Source organism: Pectinophora gossypiella, chromosome 14 (genome assembly GCF_024362695.1).
Source record: "Pectinophora gossypiella chromosome 14, ilPecGoss1.1, whole genome shotgun sequence".
NCBI lineage: Eukaryota > Metazoa > Arthropoda > Insecta > Lepidoptera > Gelechiidae > Pectinophora > Pectinophora gossypiella.
Window position 1 is genome coordinate 12,534,190 of NC_065417.1, and position 21,622 is coordinate 12,555,811.

At 37.2% G+C, this 21,622-nt stretch overlaps 1 protein-coding gene across 1 annotated transcript; it reads left to right on the forward strand.

The window, feature by feature from the left end:
- Window positions 1–18,931: 18,931 nt before the first annotated feature.
- On the forward strand, window positions 18,932–20,773 carry LOC126372765 (prolactin-releasing peptide receptor-like). The gene is made up of 2 exons (XM_050018641.1): window positions 18,932–20,261; window positions 20,656–20,773. Exon 1 carries the CDS (start codon window positions 18,936–18,938, stop codon window positions 20,244–20,246), a length of 1,311 nt encoding a protein of 436 aa, XP_049874598.1. The 5' UTR covers window positions 18,932–18,935; the 3' UTR covers window positions 20,247–20,261; window positions 20,656–20,773.
- Window positions 20,774–21,622: the final 849 nt, after the last annotated feature.

Below are 21,622 nucleotides of genomic sequence, written 5' to 3' on the forward strand. Positions count from 1 at the left end.
AGCGTAGTGGAGCATGCTCCAACCCCCCCTCCCCCCGGTTACTAAGGGGAGTCCTGTGCCTGTTTTATGATGAAATGAATATACGTTTACTTAAACATGATGTAAACAGCCCATATACCCTTAACAGCCCATAGGCCTTAGGACTCCCCTCAATCAACCGGAGGGAATATGGATCATAATCCACCACGCTGCTCCACTGCGGTATGATGGAGGTATTTATTATTCAGATTTTTATTTGTACCAAAATAGGCAACGTCGGCCTACTTTTTAATTATAAAGGAAAAATGCGACGATTTCATTCAATACTGAAAATTAAAATAGCTACTAATAGAATGTTTTGAGGCGGATGACCTCCTTGCATTGTGTTCGAGCTGGTTTTAATTAGCTACGAATCAAAGCCTGCTCCTTTTTGGAAATCAGCCACACAATAATAAATAATACAAGTGAAGATTAATAAAGTTTTTGTTGAATTTGGAACTTATTATGGTACAAACAGGCATTATTTTTAGGGTTGCGAAAATGAAAACGGAACCCTTATAAGATCACTTTATTGTCTGTCCGTCTGTCCATCTGTGTGTCAAGACCCTTATCCTCATGTAATAAAAGGAGAGACATAGAAAGAAAGATTCTTGAAATAAATCTACTTTATTTCAAGACAATTGTGATTTTTTTCTTATTGTGTTAGTGACATCGTAACGAACACTTTGAGAGATTATTTAGACCATAATTCTGAGTTAATATCAAGTGGAATTTTCCGTCGCAAAAGTATGGAACAGAAAATAATTTAAAAAGACACAAAAAATTCCCTCGAAGTTTTCGTTACCTAACATCCTGTTTTTTTTTTGGGAATGTATCCTGGAGACTCCCTCATTGTTTGCAACGCGACTAAGGCCCCCGGATATTTTTAAAAAAGTAAGTAATATTTATTAACGTAACAGGAAAATTTACTTGCGTCCACATTATTAGAAGTACATAAATAATAGGATTGATTTCACAAGGGAGCAGTTCATTCTAAGCTAAGGTTTATTAAATATATTTACTTTTACCCGACACTGGGATCTGACCCTAATACTTTCGAGTATGAATGCTCAAACTCAGTACTTAGGTATTTTAAATAAAATAATGATTATTCCCGCGTCCCAACCATTTGAACCAAAGCCAAAATGTGATAAGACGGGATGTAAAACCAACCATTTATTGGAATTGCAAAGATCAGAGAACAGAGAAGGTTGATTTTTGTTTTGTTGGATGCCATCCAGTGACAGTAAGCGCCGAATTTCTGATAACTTAAACAGAATTTTTCAAATTATACATATACATACATACATAAACTCACACCTATTTCTTATCTGCGTAAGCAGACACCGGAATACTTTATACCTACTGAGTACATGTTACGCTGAAAGCATACCAAATTGCATCCTCGTCGAACGCGCTATCACAATTTTTAGTTTTATATGGATGTAATTCACAAAACAAAAAACGACTTCGTCGGTTTTGTAATAGAATTTATACATAAATATTTTAAGAATAAGAATATAATAAATTTAATTTGATAACTATTACAAAACATATGAAGTCGATTTTTATTTTCTTAATTAAGTACTTCCATTTAAAACTAAAGATTCTGATGGCGCGTTCGACGTGGAAGCAATTTGATCTGCTTTCAGTTTAACATGTACTAAGTAGGTATGTGTGGTGTGGAGGTATGTAGGTATGTGTAAAAGTTTTTGTATTGTATTGTAGGTATGTAGTTATGTACTGACTACTGAGGGCCTAGCTAAGATGCGTTCGCTTTACTGTTAAAGTTTTATACAATGTTTATCTGAAGTTGGAGGAAAGGAAACGTACCTATCGAATTTATATAATTATTATAAGCCAACCAAGTGACACATGTCCATTGCATACATTTTTATTCGTTTAATTTCATTTTAGTTCGGCTACGATGTACCAACGTGAGTAAGCGAGAAGGATGTATGCGCAGTTTAAATTTGAGCAAAGCGATCGAACGCTTGATTAGCTTTTAGATGTTACGCCACTAACAGAAAAATTGTTTACCCTGAACAGTAAACAACAGACAACTCCATAGCTTGAGCTCAGGCTTTCACTATCCAAATTATAATTGCATCCACGAGTCACATAAGCCATGCAAATGAGAAGAGTCGAGTCGCTGAATGCAGATTTTTCTCATTAGCCTGTAAAGCGCGAATGAAGGAAGGATTTAATTTGGATTTTCACATTTTTTTACTTATTTAACTCTTATCTCGTTGTGCCAGAATTCCGTTAGTTTTTTTTTATTTTGACGTGACTTATTGTTGGTACTTTCACTGCAGATGGCATGAACTACTTGGCTGGATGTCTGTTTGTTCAGTGAGTGAAGGTAATGTTTTACAACAGCTTTTGTATTGTAAATTAGTAAGATACAACATAAAAGGGCTTATATACCTACCATCCCGCTGCTGGGCACAGAACTAAATGCTGGGAAGGAGGAATTGCTTTAGAGCAATAAGGCCGCCCATTAGTACTGTTGCTAAATGTTTTGATTGTGTGCAATAAAATATATTTGATTTGATTTTGATTTGACTCCTTTCAATCAACTAGATGAGGTAGGTATTCATAATTCATATTTTTATTGGTAATGTACATTACACGTCATTTAGGTAGAGATCATTAAGAAGAAAGAAAGGAATATTGTGTATACAGTACAATAGTACTAAGTAAAATATTAACATTAAGTACAATTCAATTTCATTTCAATGAATTCGCTGTAACTCGACTAACCATTTTTTAGTTTAAATTTAAAAATATTGGTATTGGATATTATATTTTTATTATTCCACCGCGTTGCTCCACTGCGGGTTAAAATTTAGTAAGACAATTAAAATTCTTCTATGCAGGACTGGGAGCAAATGAAAAATATATACTTAACACATAAAAAAAGTTAAAGTGACATGGTTTCAAAGTATATATTAATAGTACATATTCGTGACCGTAGATTGGCCAAATTGGAGATGTCCTTAGAAAAGGTTCAGTACGATTTACACTGAACCGGCGTAGTATGAAACGATTGATGAATCAAATCAAATCAAATCAAATATACTTTATTGCACAGAACTAGAATTTCAACAATCAGACATAACACATGAATACAGTACAATTTGGGCGGCCTTATTGCTCTAGAGCAATTTCTTCCAGGCAACCAACAAAAGGAAACAAACATTTACAACTTGGATGCGGGATGGTGCAACAAAAAATAAATAAATAAATACCTAAAAGTAAAACTAAAGTTAATATAATAAATACTCTATACTATACGTACATATATTAATAAATACTCAATTTAATATAATCCATATATACTAAAAATATACCTAACCATAATCTAAAGAAAACTATAATAATAAATAATAGACTATACACACACATACAGGTATTGAAATAAATAAAATACATCATACATAATAGTAATATATATATATGAATGTGGAGGAAGCAAGAGAAACGTGCCAGGATTAAAACAAATGGAATTCCATAATCTCTGCTTACCCGGCAATAGGCTTGTGTTTATGTATGCATGTGTGTTTGGTTGACATTAGCTAGGGGTGTCATCATTAGTATAGATTCTGCTTCAGATTTCTTTAAGCTGCTCAACCAGAAACCATTTAAATGTCATTAGTTTGATGACCCTCTTATAACTCTGAGATGGCCGCATTAGAGAAACGTGGCGTTATCTTAATGCATAATTTGTTTTTATTTTCCTTTCCGGGTAAGTGACGCTATGTAAAAACTTTGAGAAGAGTAATATTTTAATAAAACTTCTACAGTATTTAAATTTACCAACTCGGGTTTTATTTATAGCATGATGTTTAGAAAGTATTTAAGCCTACTTAGTTAATATGTTTATTAATATGCGTCCTACTGGGCACTGAGATTAAAGACCAAACTCATCAACCATGGTGTCCGATATAGCTCATATAACGATTATATGTAATAATTAGATAACCAGCTGGGATCGGCTGCTTAGCGTGTTTTCCGAAGCATGGAATACCTATATTTCGAACAAACTAGTGATCAGTCTGCAATGTCCTAACCGAACATACCACAAAGTGATTTTTGTGATATATTCCCTCCGGGATTCGAATTTGATATCTCCGGATCGCGAGCCCAACGCTCAGCTACTTAGTTTTGTAGTTATTAATAGAATTTTAGTAGAATTAGAAGTTTAAATATACTCTGTCGTTTTGGCAATTATGTATATTGGCGTTAAGATATGTTCTCGGTTGGCAAGTACCTACCAAAGTTCTTTGAACAATCAACAGTTTATGAAGTAGTATGCTCCCAGTTGAAGAATTTTCAGTAACACACGTAAAGCGCGCGAAATTACAGAACTCCGTAAAAAGTTCGGGTTCCACAGACGTTCCATGGAAAAGCAATATCGCAACAAGGAAAATAGTTTGTCGCGATTTCCCGCCATTTCCGAGGGCGTACAATGACGGCGCGCCTCGGTAATTATCGGTGCGAGGGCTGCCATTTTGCAAATTCCACATTCAAAATATTCCAAATTTGATTTTTTGTTTTGTTTTTTATTGGACTAATTAATGTTTTATTTACATTTTCGGTCAGTATAAGTACGATTTTTGAATATTTTAATGAAGAATAAATTATGCTTCGAATAACTCGTGCACACCATCTCCATACCATTACATTTAACATTAAGTACCTACCAAAAATACATCTTGATAGAACGCGGCGTTATCTGATTATGGCCACGTACCAAAATATCCTTAGCTACATACTTACATATTTTGTTAATTTACGTTACATTTAGTTTTTGTAACAATTTGAATTTCGAATTACAAGTAGGTACCTACTTAAAGCATCATAGCTGAATTTTCGGAAATTCTCTTTGTTCCTTATTATTAACAGTTACTTAGAGTCCTAGAACAGCAGTAGTATTACTTTTAATATTATGCTAATGTATAATTTGAACCTTTGACTGCACTCTTCTTTCAGCTTTTGCAAAATTACTGTTTTAAATTTTTCACCACATCGTCAAAATTGTAGCCTTTGTCAATAAAAAAGTTAAAAAGTGACTTTCTTTTTTCTTGGATGTACATATCCTGGAAACCATGATGTATCAATTAATTATTATCCAAATATGAATTCAAATTCATAAAATCTAATTCAGGGGTTAGAGCTCAAGTCGGAATTCGTACCAATGACACTCCGATGTAAGTCACTTCACTATCTATGGAGGATATGCTTGATGACCCGAGGAAAAATAAAAAAAAACTTTTACTTTTGTTTTTTTGGATTACTGATGCCCAGATCCTGAAGACAAGAGGGTAGTTATATGGCTGTGCAATCACTTATGCACCTAAAATATTTTCACGCGTAGTTGACCTTGGCTGTTCCCTTTATTCTGCCTCCAATGTGACCGGGTTTTCAGAACAAAGTTTGGCTTTGCCAGTCACATTCGAGCGCACGAGAGAAGAGACTGAGGTCGCCGTTGTCGGATACGACAAGGAGGACTATATATCAAGAACCGCATCATTTAACTACTAAATATTCATAACATAACGAAGGGTGTCTCCATACGTCGTTTAGGCTCCAGCCTCTTCATATACATAATAATATTATAAATGGGAAGTATATGTGTGTATCTGTCTCGTTTGTTTGTCCGTCTTTCACGGCAAAACGGAGCGATGAATTGACGTGATTTTTAAGTGGAAGTGGTTGAAAGGAGTGGAGAGTGTCAAAAACTACTTTTTGTCTTTTTTTAACCCCCCACTTCCCTAAAACGGGGGGGGGGGGGGGGAGTGGAAGTTGTATGGCGCATTCCGCAATTTTTAAGGTAGGCTAAAAATTGGTACGAGGACTATTTGTGACTAACAAAATAATCGTGCCGGATTTAACGCGAGTGAAGCCGCGGGCGATAGCTAGTAGTGGGATACAACTAGCGACAAGCTCTCGCGCCCATTTAGGAGCGTAAGTGCCAGTTTGTTGTACTAACTGCGTCGCCGTGGTTGTTAAACCTACAGCTACTCATGACCTTTTGACAGGACGTGAAAAAAAAGAAAAAATGAGTTTTTTTCATCACAAATGAAGGCAGTTCCCCCCATACTAGGCCGAGCCTGTATCTTGAGAAACCGTAAAAAAATGCAGTACAAATACAAAAAAGGTTGGCGCACAGTTTCCCAAAAAAAAAACTAAGAGCAATTAGAAAACTTTAGCTTTAAGTTTACATCTAAGTATGGTATTAATAAACTAAACTCAGATGAGACTGCTCTCAAGATCATGCTCTAGTCCCTGTTTTTATATGAGAACTGTCACATTGACATTATCTTGAGGGCAGTTTCGAAGTTGAGATTAGTGTATTAATACCACCCTAAGTGTTCGAGTGAAAGGTGTGTGAGTTGAGTAGGTATATGGTGAAACATATGTTTTCCACTATGCTGGACGGAGAGAAAATAAAAACATAGAAAACGTTCAGCTGCTTGTCTTCTTGGATGTGTCGTAAAAATGTTGTTTTTAACTTAACTAATTAATGGATAGGCGATAGACTAGACCCTTGTCACAAGGTTCATAACTAAAACACATAATAACGGGTTCTTACAGCGTTTAAATCAGAGATATGAGACTCCCGGTATTGTTATTTTGTGTTTTAATTATAATAATAACCGCGTAAACCTAAAACAAGGTTTATAATATCCAGCGTAGGTCCATGTATCAATGGTGGCTGTAATTTGTCTTTGATTTAATAAAAAAAAAAATCTGGAACCTAGTAACGATCCGTGTACATCGCTCTAGATGCATCCGAGAAATTGACCCGGCGGCGTCTGATTTTATACCGCGGCTTTTGAACATTGCAGTACATTTTCCTGATTTTTTCTTCTCATTTCCGCACTAAGCTGTATATTATAATCTATATCCTGTTGCCACTAAATCCACCGTAAGCACGCGACTCTTTCTCACCGCGACAGAGTTCGTCTGTCTCTCTCTGTGCAGTACTGTGAGAGAAAGAGTCGCGCGCTTACGGTGCTAAGTCCGTTGCTGTATTTAATGAGGGACTAGCATTTTATACTATTTAATTTCGGAATTTTATTGCCGTCTCGTTTCAGTCCAATAGGCTAGTTTCTAACTAGTCAAATCAGGTATTTTTTACCAAACATCAAAACACGAAATTACTTTGGAATTTTTACGAAAAAGCACGCTGTGACGTCATAGAAAAACGTGATAAAATGTCGGAGTTATTATTACGTTTTTCTTAATTAAAATTTATAAATAAGTTTAATAAAGAAAGAAAACGTTTTTCGTTACTTTTAGATTTGTCTTTATTTAGTAATCAGAATTTCATAATTTATCTTGAACTTAGTACTTACACGACCTACTTCAAGTGGACAGTCAACTTTATAGTCATAAAACTTAGTACACGTGTCGATCATGCGATATATATGTGGCCTTAAAGTCATAAAATACACTTTTAGGATAAATTGCTTTTACCTTCGTAAATACATTTCCCTATAAGTAATTATATGTCATGGGCATAATAGAGCGCGTTATTACTTTGTTACTTATAGTTTCCGAAAAACTAATAGAGAAATTCTCTTGCTAACTTATAATTACTTGTTTGATAGGCTTTACCGGCGATAATTATAAGTATCTATTTATAATTTGTTATATAGTGTGTAAATAATAAGGCGTAATATTCAAATTATTCTTAGGCAGCTATATCAATCATTTTATTAAAGAAAGTCTATCAAAACAACATAATTAAAAATAATCACTGGCATAAAAATAACCCAAACCGCGTTCCAAAATTAAATTTCATGGCCGTCCGCATCCGATAAAAGGTCACTTATTTGTTAAAAAATAAAGTCACGATTACCCGTCAAAATGTTTTTGACGCGACTGAAACAGGCCGAGCCCTAAAAATTTCCGATACGGCCCAGTGAGACGGAAATTTCACGGAAATAATTGCTTGCCAGCACCGCAAAGGGGCCGACTGCGCATGAGCGAGACACTCCGCGCATGTCATTCCACCACATTGGCTCGCAACCTAAAAACAAATGCCTTTAAAAAGTGTTTTCTGTTCGAATTTCGAGTTTTAAATTAGTTTTCAGTTGCTGCAGTTTGATTGGTTTTGTGGTTTTGTGGACGTTATAATCTTCGCTTCGTTTTAACGTAAGTTTTTGAAAGGTTTTAGCGTTTTACTTGAGCGACACTGAATCATAACCTAAAAATTCAGTCAGAAATTCTAGCTTAATTGATTTTACTATGATTTGCTTAGAAAACCCTATCCTTTTCTCATTATACCTACTTAAGTACATCCAATTTTTTTATCCTTTGATTCCGTGTTACATACTCGTAATTTCTTGCATATCTTTTTTACTTTTCTTTCAGAACACTTTTTCTGGTCGAGTACGCTTTGCACGTGTGTAGTTCTCATCTTATCTTTACAAATATCATTATCTCTAAACACCCACATATTAAATTGTAGTATTTACTTCAAAACTTAGCAATGTTGTAATGAAATATGGTCAAAATTGTTACTCTTTTTCGTGTTTTTTTTCTCTCTAGTATAAGTAGGTATAACAATAGAAGAATAACAGTAGCGATTCTTAGCGTCCTCCATTTGAGTATTTTCGCAAGATTGCTCGATCATAAAAGCCTTTAAAAGATATCGAAATTAAATTGTCTTACCCGCTTCACGAGCCGAGGGTAAAATAAGCATTAACTCGGGCAACTTTTGGGGTTCTTTAAGCTGCTATTTTCTGCCTCCGTAATTTGGAAAATACCTGAAAATGAACATTTCTTGTCCCTATTGAATTAAAAGTTATTTATGTATTGTCCTATTTTGTTTGTTTGTAGCTTTGAGAAACAAACGGAATTTTCTGATTAAGATGGTATTTTAGGATTCTGTTCTACAAACGATATTTAATTTATTCATGAAAATTATGAACAATAATAATACGGGTCCAATGGAGTTAGTCAAGTTGCAAACGATTTCGAAAAACGACGGTGATAAAAAAATATAGGACGACACAAGGTCATCATGTCTCTAGCATTGTCCCGTTTCTTCACTGTTTATCTAACCTGAAGATTTGACAGGTCCGGTTTCTTACAGAAGCGACTGCCTGTCTGACCTTCCAGCCCGCGAAAGGAAACCCAACCCAATACTGGTTAGGCCACATACCTCCGAAAATGCATTTTTTGGGAATGTGGGTTTCCTCGCGATGTTTTCCTTCACCGCACGTGATAATCATTATGATCCAAACATGAATTCGAAAACAAATTCGAAATACATTGGTTCGACATATTAAGGTGGCATATCAAATCTATAGCCACTGTCGTTTGGTTAAGGCCACAAGTTTCCGACTGTATACTTGCCACTTTACTGTTTATTATATTATTATATCTTAAGTTATCTAATCAAATGTGTCTGATGGCCATTTCTGATTACTTGCCACCCTATAAGGGACAACGGGCGTGACTTTATATGTTTAGTGTTACTTACTAATGTAAGTACGTAGTCGTTACATGAGTCGTGTCAGGGACGCGGCTCAGTGATGGGGTTGATAATCCACCTCACAATCCACACGATAGAAGAGTGTTATTGTAAAGACAGTGTCTGCGCAACAATCACAACTATACCGTTCAACTTATAACATAAATATTTGTACTGCCCAGTAACTTCGAGAGTTATACGACCTGAATAAAGAGGCATCTGTTTTGTTTCGCAACTCCATTTAAATATTCCCTCTGACCGGTTAGAGTTTAGGTATTATCCTCACTAAATCGATACAGAGCGACCCCACGTGGACTTTAAAATAAGTTTTGTTTGGTTTTAGAACGTTATATACGCCTCTCACCTATAAAAATAGGTATCTGTATAGGTCATATATTATAACCTTTTAAAGGCGGGATTTCTAGACAGAAGAATAGATTTTAAAAGAACCTCGGGTCGACTTCTATGAGGAATATAATAAATATGTCTTCTAAGAAGAATATGTCTTTTAAGGAGTAAGTAAAGGTAAAACCATAACAATATGTTCCATTAAAGGTACATACTATACAATAACATATATAACTTTACTACAGCAAAAAAACCAAAGAGGAAACAATACTAATTTGTAAGTAGGAGACAATATTGTCATCATAAACTCCACCCGCAACCATATCCAATTTTTTCCCGCAAGTAGGTTAAGATAGCGATATATTTATATCGGCTGTCGTAAAGCTGACGCAGATGCTTTTGTAGGATTTGAAAACAGATGCTGATGGACTGGTATTGATGAACTCTCATCACTATTACACACATTCAAATTAGCTATCGATTTGGATGAATAGAAATACATAAATTACGAACTAGAAATAACCGTCTTGTGCTTGTGACAATTGGTTTTAAAAGAAGTACGGAACATGCCGCCGACCATAAAATAATGCTTATTTTATTAAGAAACTATGCTAAACTTAGAATACTACAACATGCAATGAAATAGTAAAAGAAATACCTAATCAATAGGCAACGGGCAAACCTTAACGACAGGTCGCTTGGTTACGGTATTACCGGTGCGCACAGTCACGACGCGAGTAACACCGTCAGAGCCCGGGTGCAGCTGCTGCACGCGCGCCAGGCGCCACTGCAGCGGCGGCAGCGTGTTGTCGATCAACACAACTACAGATCCCTCACGGAGGGGTGTGTTAGGGTCATCGTGAAACCATTTACCACGCTGTTGAAGCTGGTGGAGGTATTCGACACTCCAGCGCTTCCAAAAATGTTGTACAGCTTGTTGAATCACTTGCCACCAGACGAGGAGCTTCAGGTCAGTCCAATTTTCTCTCTTTAGCTATCGAAGTCAAACTCCCTAACATTTATTCGAATAAATAAATGTTAGGGAGTTTGACTTCGATAGCTAAAGAGAGAAAATTGGACTGACCTGAAGCTCCTCGTCTGCTGGATTTCGGGGCGCCCCGGTCTCGTTCACCACAGGCAGTGTATATAGTCCTTGTGTGTAAGATTGCACTTGTCTTGTGTCGATAATTTGGAGTAATTGAGCACTTTTGGGAAATAGAAAAGCCTAGAAGGCGTATGAGCTCGTTGAGCCGTTGTGATTCGACTTGCTGTACAACATTTTTGGAAGCGCTGGAGTGTCGAATACCTCCACCAGCTTCAACAGCGTGGTAAATGGTTTCACGATGACCCTAACACACCCCTCCTTAATACTCATTAAAGAAACAACATGGAATGCCTATAGCTGGTAATTATGTTAAGTACTTAATAAGGCGTAGCGCTCACACGTAAAAGAGTCGAGACGGCGGCGTCGAAGCAGGGGCACATAAGCAGAGCGCGGCGGCGGCGCCTAGGTTTTCTTTACGAATAAAAAACAGTGCGCTCACTAATACCGTACATAACGACATGCTGCCGGTCAATATACAGACGTATTGCAATAGAATTAAATTCAGTAAATCTTTTTTTTAATAATATACTCTCGCGTTTGATTACAATCTCACGTGATGGTAAGTGACAATATTTGTCTAGGTTTGAATCACGCCCACCTAGCAAATGCCTATTCTAGCCTTGAAGACTCAGCTTACACCGAGCTGGAAAAACAGACGATGGCAGACAGTTCCGATACATGCACAAGATCTCTTAGCTATAAGTTAACTGTATTTTGAAACGAATTTCACTCCCGTAAACAAACAGAGGAATTGGTTTTGTGGTGTTTTTACTGTATCAATATTTTTTTGTATTTTCATGAAAAATAATATTTTTACTTAGGTACTAACTTATTTAGTAAGTCGAGGCAGCGTCGCGGCAGAGTCGGGGCGGAGCATTTTGTTATTTCGTTTCATACATAGTGAGTCAGCTTCGTACATAGAGACCAAACATCGACTTTCGTATGAGCACGTGCCTAGAAGTGGACTGAGGTTACGTCTCGTCTGCTACGATAGACATTATATGAAAAATTTTGTTCAAGATAATGAAGAGTTTTGTTCATTGAATCCAATTTGTCAAATAGGTTAATATGACATGTTGCTAATGGCCGTGTCGTCTGAAGCAAACCTACAATATCTCAAGTCATAAAAATAAGTCATGACTGGTGTCTAGCTTCCATCGGCGATACTTATACCAACAAATTGCGAACAGTGAAGGATTGGAACTGTACCGTCGCCTGTTTTTCCAGCTCGTTATAATCTGAATCTTCTAGGCTAGAATAGGCACTTGCTAGGTGGGCGTGACCCAACCTAGACAACATCGTCACTTACCATTAGGTGAAATTGTGGCCAAACGCGAGCCTATATTACTAAAAATACACAAAAAAGGCTTATAACGAATACCTTTTTTCAATTGTTTACTTACCGTACTTTTTGAGAATTCATATAAGGCCTTATTGATTGATGCTCTTGTAGCCTATCAACGAGCACATCCTTATATAATACACACTAAATACCGACGGATTCTGGAATAATTTAGAGGGTCAATCTCGACAAAGTTGAAAGCAGCGATCAAAGTACAACAGTTGCTAAGGCCTTTTGCTAATCAACTGGATCGGTGTTGAACTGATGCGGGTTGGTAAATTATTGCGAATTACAGAAAAACAGTCGTAAGCAGTGGCGGCCAGGGGGTGGGGTGGGCAAAATCAACCAAGACTGGTTCACCCTGGCCGCAAACTAACTTCATCGGGTTAGATTGTTCGTACCGGTTGGTCGTAAATCATATTTTTTTAAGAGGTTGAGGGGTGCCACTATGAGATCTCGCACCACCTAAATATTTTGCTAAGGCCGCCATTGTCGTAAGCCTTATGATGATAAGGAGCGACTAAAATCCCTAAGTCGGTTTTTATGAGACTTTTTGTTGGCGGGACCTATGAAACACAGTCCGCCTTATTAGTCAGTGTTGTGTGCGTCTATAATTGGCAGGCATACCGGAACTTTTCCTATGTGTATTTTATGTTGTGTGTTTGTGAATGTATTGCTGTTGATGCACCATAATAAATAAATAAAGGCTTCGTCACACCAGAAGCAGTAGCATCATATGCGGGCGCAGTTACAGTTTAAGCGCAAACCTGCGCGATGTTATCGCAGTTCAGCGTGCGCTATGCATTTAGACGAAAATATAATCCAATTACTACATAAAATACTTAAATATTTTTTGATAATATTACAAAGACAAATATTACAAAAACACAACGTTGTGGGAGAACATAGCCCGCGAAATATGACAACTGAACGAGGTTGTAACGTGGATTCGCGTTAGAACTGTCCCGGTTTTGGAGTGCCGAAGCGTTAAAGCTTGTGTTGTCTATAGGGGTGCTCATAACCACAGGCCACAAGAGATAACTTGTTTGACAGGTACACCCGGTATTGGAGGCCTAAGATGGATTAGGACCAATATGGTGAAGGCTCTGTTCTTATTAAAGACGACACAATATATGTTGTAAAGGGAAATATCTTCTAACATATTTCCCCGTTTAGTATGCAATGTTTAGGTTTATAAAAATATAAGTTAAAACACCAAAATTCGACTACGGGTAAATCACGCTCTGGAAAGTATGAAATAAGAAAATAGGTAGGTATTTCTTTGCAGATAGCCCTGGTCGAATGCCGTGGTAAGCGAACTCTTAAGTCAAATTGGCATATTACGACGGCTATCTATTAAACATCACTATTCAGAAGAATATCAGACATGCATGTATACATACATACATAGCGGTGAAACGCAAAAAATTAAGGTCACGTAAACATCTATCCCCTTACCATTAAAGATAATGAATGTTATATGAGTCATGTCAGGGGCCTTTGGCGGCTCAATAGTAACCCTGACACCAGGGTTGATGAGGTTGGTAATTCACCTTACAACCTACACGATAGAAGAAGATTAAAGATAATGAAACGGTGAAGGTGTGTATATAAGTATTTAACAGCTAAGTAAAGTTCAATCGAAATATTTGATTATATTATTTTTAGGAATCAGAAGCAGGTTTGATTTTTTAAAAAGAGGATTTAATTACCTAAATGAAAATTAACAAAAATAGTTTAGACTCTAAATATTACAAATAACTATACACAGCAAATAAATACACAGAGAAATTTAAATAAAGCAAACTCACGACCTCTTCGCACGACCGATGTTGACAGAGTGAGAGCGCGCCTCTGCTCGCCCCTACTTTTATAACGTCGGTCGCCCTACCACCTCCTTAACCCTAGGGAATACCTAACATTACGTATATATATATACCGACTCTACCGCCTACCTACTAGGTAGGTGGTAGGGTAGGTAGGTAGGTTAGGGGGGGTTTTTTTTTTGGTATGACGGATACTTAATATGTATAAAAACACAAGTTTACTCGCCGTGTACAACCCACATCATAAGTAATTCAGAGGTACCTGGAGAGTAATACGCCTACTTAGCTAACGACTTTAGTGGCGACCTGTACATGTAGCGACTAGGGGCAGAGATGGTGGTATAATGAATTTTTAATTAGCCCTGTTGTTCTTGTTAGATTCTTGTTAGCGGTTGAGCACATTTACGTGATGAGAAAAAGGGTTTATTTCTGTAACATTCCATTAACAGTAAAATAATATTTAAGTAGATGTGAAATACTTCAACAATATTGCTGTTTTTTTTTATCTGCCAAGACAAGACAAGACGATAGACTTTATTTTTAAATAAGATGCTGTATTTTTGTTCACTGAATCTGGTGACATTTGGCTCTGTTTAACCTGCGCAAATAATGGTAATGCGAACTTTTGTATGTCTATCTTCTTCTATCGTGTGGGTTGTGAGTAGGATGACCAACCCCATCAACCCTGGTGTCAGGGTTATTATTGAGCCGCCAATGGCCCCTGGCGAGACGTCTATAAAAAGCGTAATAAATTGTGGTATGTGTTTAGCTACGCCGTAGACCTATCTACGGCGTAGCCGCTACGCCCTGATTCATAATTCGTAGCTTTACCCTAGCTTTACCGTTCCCCGTTCGTTCTACAGGGCAGCATTATATTTGAATAGCGTTTTTGTTTCTTTATATTACATTACATCCAAGTACAGTTACATAATAGTGAGTTACATATTTAAGTTAAACGTCTTAGTTGCCCAGTCATTACGCACAATATACTACAATTTGTCTGTGTCCAAGGTACGATATTAAAAATAAATAAAGCAAATAAAAAAACAAAAAATAGGGGTATTTTTATGCAAAGCGAGGTAATAGTAGTATGGCATAATATAAACAGTCTATATACGTCCCACTGCTGATCACAGGCCTCCATACTCCACCACGTGCAGTGAATAGTAGTATGATACAATTTTATTTTTATTTATATTAAACTTAGTGCATAAAAGTTTCCGAAGCAACTTCAACACATCGTTTAGGAACTTTGTGTTCAAGTTGTGACTTGAACACTCAATGACAAAAACAGCATTTGTCTTTGTAAGTAAAATAAACCTGAGACGTAGGGAACATGTGATCTTTACATTGTAGTGCAAAGAATGTTCGGAGAGTTCGGAGACGTCACGATGTTTGACTTGGCCTTACTTAGGCGGGATCCACATTCCGAATAAAAGTGATTCCCACACGACGCGGATTTGTAGCGCTGCACCGCGAGTTGTACCGGTGTTCGAGTGTTAGGTCGTGTAGAAGTCAATAAGACTTTGACAACTGTTTCACTGCCCTTCGCAGTCGGTGTATGGTGTCGTGAGCATTGCCAAAGCTATGATTTGCGGTTTAGTAAAGCTATCTTATCTATCATACAAGCGTAAAAAAAACATGCCTAGTATAAGTACGGAAAAAAATGTTTAAACGTTTTTTTTAATTGGAAATATCTATTCAATCGTTATACATTATAATGAATTCGAAACATTATCTTTAAAATATTGTATTAACTTAACGACCTCCTAGCGGAGGTCCCGGATTCAAATCTCGGTGGGGACATACCACACAAATTAATTTGTGATCCCTAGTTTGGTTAGGACATTACAGGCTCATCTTCGGTTTAGAACGGGATCATTTAAAACGGGTCCATACCGATGCCTCATTGTTGTCACAATCTCATTTTGTCCCATTCTTAGAATTATCAATCCATGAATAGTTAGGGATGCGGGCTGAATAGTTCTATACCATACTCCCTTACTTAACGATCTCTCATCCAAATGCTCACGCTGTGGGACGGTAAAACCATTATGTTCATGCCAGTGCGCAGCGTTGCTCCGTGGGATATCACCCTTATTTACGCGACTACCTTCTTGGAACCCCGCCAATTGAAAGCATCGCAAAATTAACATTCACATATGTAAATTTGTTCCTTCTTCCCTCATTTCCATAGAGATAACGATTATATATACGTACATACTTAGGTTATATAAAAATTATTTCATCAAGGGCGTTGAAGCGATTATTTGTGATAAGAAGCTAGTTTTTTTTTACAAGAACAAGGTTTAGTGTACTTAATGAGATGAGATGTAGAAATTCTTGGACAGAAAAGTTGTTGTCCCTTTGTATAGGACTACTATGTGACGGAACAGGTGTCGCCGAAAATGTTACTATACAAAATGTCAAAAGCATAGAGGTACAAACATAAAAAGATAAAAAGCATAAAAAGGTAGTAAAATTCCGTGTTATTTCGACTAAATGCTGTGTAAGTAGCTGAAGTAGACAAGTCACGCTCTGTTACGTACCCGTCTGTGAGTTATCGAATCCTTCTAACGGCATCTTCTTATCTTATCTAGCATATTTACTTACTAGGAAAAGGTCTCCCTTCATTTCTTCCAGGACTCTCTCATCCGTGCTTCCCCCGGCCAGCCTTTCAGGAAAACATCCAAGTGGTCGCGCCATCTCTGCCTCGGTCTGCCACGCCTGCGTCTGTCTCCACTCGGAGACCATTATGTGGTGATCTTAGTCCACAGGGCGTTAGGCATCCGTCAGACGTGACCTAACGGCATATACTGCAGAAATTAGCTTAGCGATACAATATGTGAACCAATTAAAGGTTTGAATTTACAGTAATTCTTAAGAAAACATTGTAGTCAACAAAACATTTCTCATAGTTAGGTAATTGTTCGTATTTACTTTCCGTACATTTGGCAAAACAAATTTAATACACTCCGTTTTTTTAGCATTCAGAACTAGGTTATATACATTTTGCTGTAAACCAATTTAGAACCTGCGACACGGCGCTGTTTGCTGCGTCAAGTTCCTTTAGCTTTCTGACAATTTTAAATATAGAAGAATGCGATCAGGCATGTCGAGCAGGTATCCAAAGGAAGTCCTTCGTATACCATATTATTTACATCTATCTCCGTCCTGTTGAACCCAGGGTATAGAGCAGAGGTACTCTTATATGATTAATATTAATTATAATATAATTACTAAAGCTTTTAGTCGATGTAACAGCCGTGGTATTATGTAACAATGTTTGCTGCGTGATAGTTACCGTTGAAAATATAACTAAGTTATTTTTTTAGCTGCACATTTTTTGAGGATTATTCATTTTAGAAACAATTAATAAAATAGATATAATAGTTCGAACGTAGGTGTTTGGTGAAAATATGTTAATATTTTAAATTCTACATTTCTTGAATATTGTTTGTACTCTACATATTTATTTATAATGTTTGATAACATTTTCATCCCCATTTTGAATCTTAATCACAATTCGAGTTCGTAGAAATTCGATTATCGATTCCCATCCCAGTTCGTGGTCTAAACCACTGAATTTGACTTTATGACCTTGAATTCATATTTGGATAATTATTATGACGTCGTTTCCAAGATTTGTGCCCGATTAATGATCAGTCCACCAGGGTTGGGGTTGGATTGCAAGAGGGCAGAGGTTGGTATCCACCTCATAACCCAGAAGAAAAAAAAAAGCAATAGACTCGCCCCCTATTACAGCCGACAAGGAGTAGGTGTATGTACTGTACCTATTTCTCTGCCTACCCTTATGTTATGAAAGTGACGATGAATTTGAAAATGGATATCGCATGTCTCGTGTCATGGTATCCCAAATTCGCATAATACGGTACGCTGGATCGAGCGTAATCCTTCACATTTATGTAAATCCATGAGAACAAATCCCTGAGGTACGTCTAAACATATGTAGTGAGGAATATTAAAGCCAAACATTAAACTCTCTTGCATATTAAGTTATGCATAAGTACTCAAGATGTGAAAACGGAAGTATTAATAATACTTTATTATTTGAGATTATTTGTCGTACAAGTAGGTAAACGAACAAAGAAGTTTTCTCCATTCCATTTTTAAAGAACAAACTTTTCCAAAATGGCATAATAAATTTGCGTGACGCGGCATCGTCGAAATCTCATCAAAAATATTCCGTCAAATCACAAAGTTGTCTCCGCAAATATTATGTTACAAACCGAAAACTTCGGGGGAATCCACAAAATGTGGCCTTATTAAACTTTACCATTGAGCTAATGAAAAACTTTGCTGACGTCATTCCCTCGAGGGCGGTTATAGGCAACTTAATGTTTTGTTTGTACTTACCAGAAAAAATGAAGAAGATCGATCGACGTGTATCCAGGGAAACGGGGGAATATCTCGAATATCACGTGACCTTACGTAGGTCTGATATTCGACTACACACATACACCTGTTATTCGCTTAACTCAAATTTAACCCGAATGGAATTTTACGAATTCGTTTGACCTTCACAAAATTTACCCGAAATTTCTAGTTGTTTACTGCCCACTTAAGTTAATAACACAGCCTGTTAAACTGAGTAACAAATTTCAGCTTAAGCACCCACATAAACCCTTCTCTAAATATCTGGAAATATTATCAGCGTAAAACGGAGATGTTAAATTGTCTACTTTGTTTCAGACAGGAGCCGTCGCTTCCTCCCGCTCGTAAAACGGACATTTAAACCCTCGGATATTTATATACTCTATAAAGGAAGAAACCATGTCCGATGTGATGAATGAAACTACTCTCACGTACAATGCCCTGAGTAACGGCTCGGAGAGGAACGCGACACCCGATACTCTGCTACCTTCCGCACACAATATCATAGACAACAAATGGGTTCAAGCTGCGTTTTGTGTCATCTACACGATCATATTCGTGCTTGGCTTGCTGGGCAACTGCCTCGTCTGCTTCGTCGTCGTCAGAAACAAGGCCATGCAGACCGTCACTAATTTATTCATTTCCAATTTGGCTCTGTCCGACATTCTATTATGTATCTTCGCCGTCCCTTTCACACCTCTATATTCGTTCCGCGGCTCGTGGAGTTGGGGCTCCCTCTTATGTCACATAATGCCTTTTGCACAAGGGTGCAGTGTATACATATCTACTTTAACTCTTATGTCTATTGCTATCGATAGGTTTTTTGTAATAATTTACCCTTTCCGACCGAGGATGAAGATTGAGACGTGTATTTCCGTAATAATAATGATATGGACATTTTCCGTCACTGTGACGATGCCGTACGCCATATTTATGACATATTACGATTTAGAAATTGGGAAGTTTTGTGAGGAGACATGGCCATCAGAAAAACTGCGGCGCGTGTTTGGTTCGGTGACATCAATTCTGCAGTTTGTTTTACCTTTCATGGTAATTGCTTTTTGCTACACATGTGTCAGTTTCAAGTTGAACGACAGGGCAAAAGCGAAGGCCGCCAGCAAAAATTCTCGCAAAGAGGAGATTGATAAAAATAGGAAGCGACGAACCAATCAAATGTTGATAGCTATGGTGACAATTTTCGGCCTGTCGTGGCTTCCTCTGAACGTGATCAACCTCTGCAACGACTATTATATGTACGCTATACACTACAAGTACTACTTCTTGATATTTTTCACTGTACACGTGATAGCGATGTCGTCCACTTGCTACAATCCCTTCATATACGCGTGGATGAACGAAAACTTTAGGAAGGAGTTTAAGCAGTTGATTCCTTGTATTGACTCTTCTGCGCCTTTGAGGGGCAATATACCTTTGGATCAGCTGGGGATCGGGCCTTCGGAGAAGACGTTTAATGGGAATACTACCACAGACAGTTATTTAGGATCTAGTTCTCAGCGTTCGACGTCGTTTCGGCACAAGAGGAAGCCGAGTGCTGCTGCAGATGTGGAGAAGAGTGGGGTGGAGTTGAATGAAGACCTGTTGACGGTGGACGTGAAGCACTGCCACATATCGACGAGCTACAACCTGCGCCGGGAGTCTGTTAAGCTGCGCTTGATTAACGAGGAGTCATTCGACGGCACCCCAACGCAGAGTCAATTCTAACGGTTGATGTCCCGGGTAAGATTTGTTTCTGTTTCATACATACGTACATTTCCCCCTATCCATCCATAGGGAAGGCCCGTGCCCCAGCAGTGGGGATGTTAATGGGCTGATGATGATGACATACGTAAATTTATGGCCAAAACCCCTAAAGGGGCGGGCAGACCACAAGTAATCAAAAATAACTTGCAGCCCCTGTTACTACGAAGTTCTAAAATGAATATGATAAACTTTATCGTGACAAGGACGATTCCTTGTCACGGTAAAGAATATATATAGGCTGATGCCTATCCCCATAACAAATGTCGTTTTTGGTGAACGTAGTCTGGAAAGGCTTTCAATATGAATATATTTTATAATTACGATATTCGAACTGGAATGTTTTTCCCAAAGAAATTAATTATGATTTCAGGTGCGGCAATGGCGACGTTCCCAACTTTGAAAACCAAATGATAGACTTTAGGGTTACCCAATATTTTTGGAGTGTATTTTTTGTACTGACATCGTCTTTACTATTCACAATTCGACTATAGAACTTAAATACGCTTATGAAATTACTAACCTTTAGGTAAGTGTTTTTATTTAAGTAAATTCTTAACAAATGTTTTTATACAAAGCACAAAGTTCATAGTAACATAGCCGAATTGTAACTTATCATGTCCAGATAGATAATCTAATAAAATCTTTCGGTGGTTGCGCATCATGACTAAAGTCCAAGCATACTAGACTGTGAAGTGTTGTTCCCGGAAATATTTTCAAAGTGAGAATGTTTTTGTTGTAAAAACTCTTTCTTTCTTGTACTCTGATGCTATCTGCCAAAAGGCTAGTCTAACCTTTGCGCCTTTTAACTGGTGAACGGCATATTACTGATGATTAGACGCATGCGTAGATATAAACTTTTTCTGCCTTATTAAGTAGTTACAAAATGCAGACTACAGAAAGCACCGGAGACTTCTTTCGTGGCGCGGATTATATTTTTAGTCTTTGTTTTATAAAGGCGGTTTAAAATTAGTAAAACATTGAAGTACAATTTATCTAATTTTTATCTTACGGTATTGACCATGGTACCGAAGAGGCATTTCCAGTCAGTCATATCATATCATAGCATAATCATTCATTGTGTCTGGTGGGCGATAAATTTACTTAGTTAAGTAATTATTATAACGTCCAGTAATATTGGTCTTTATTTGCATTGTGCGTGGGCGCAACCACCCATATTAATAAATTTTATTCAGAATTCTATTCCGTTCACAAAAGCTTATGATTTTAAAACAATTTTATCCTTTTCTAAAACTTTATATATATAGTATAAAATTATTGATCGAATAGAAACTTATGAACTAAATAGATTTTAAGTACTTACTTACTAAAAATTATTG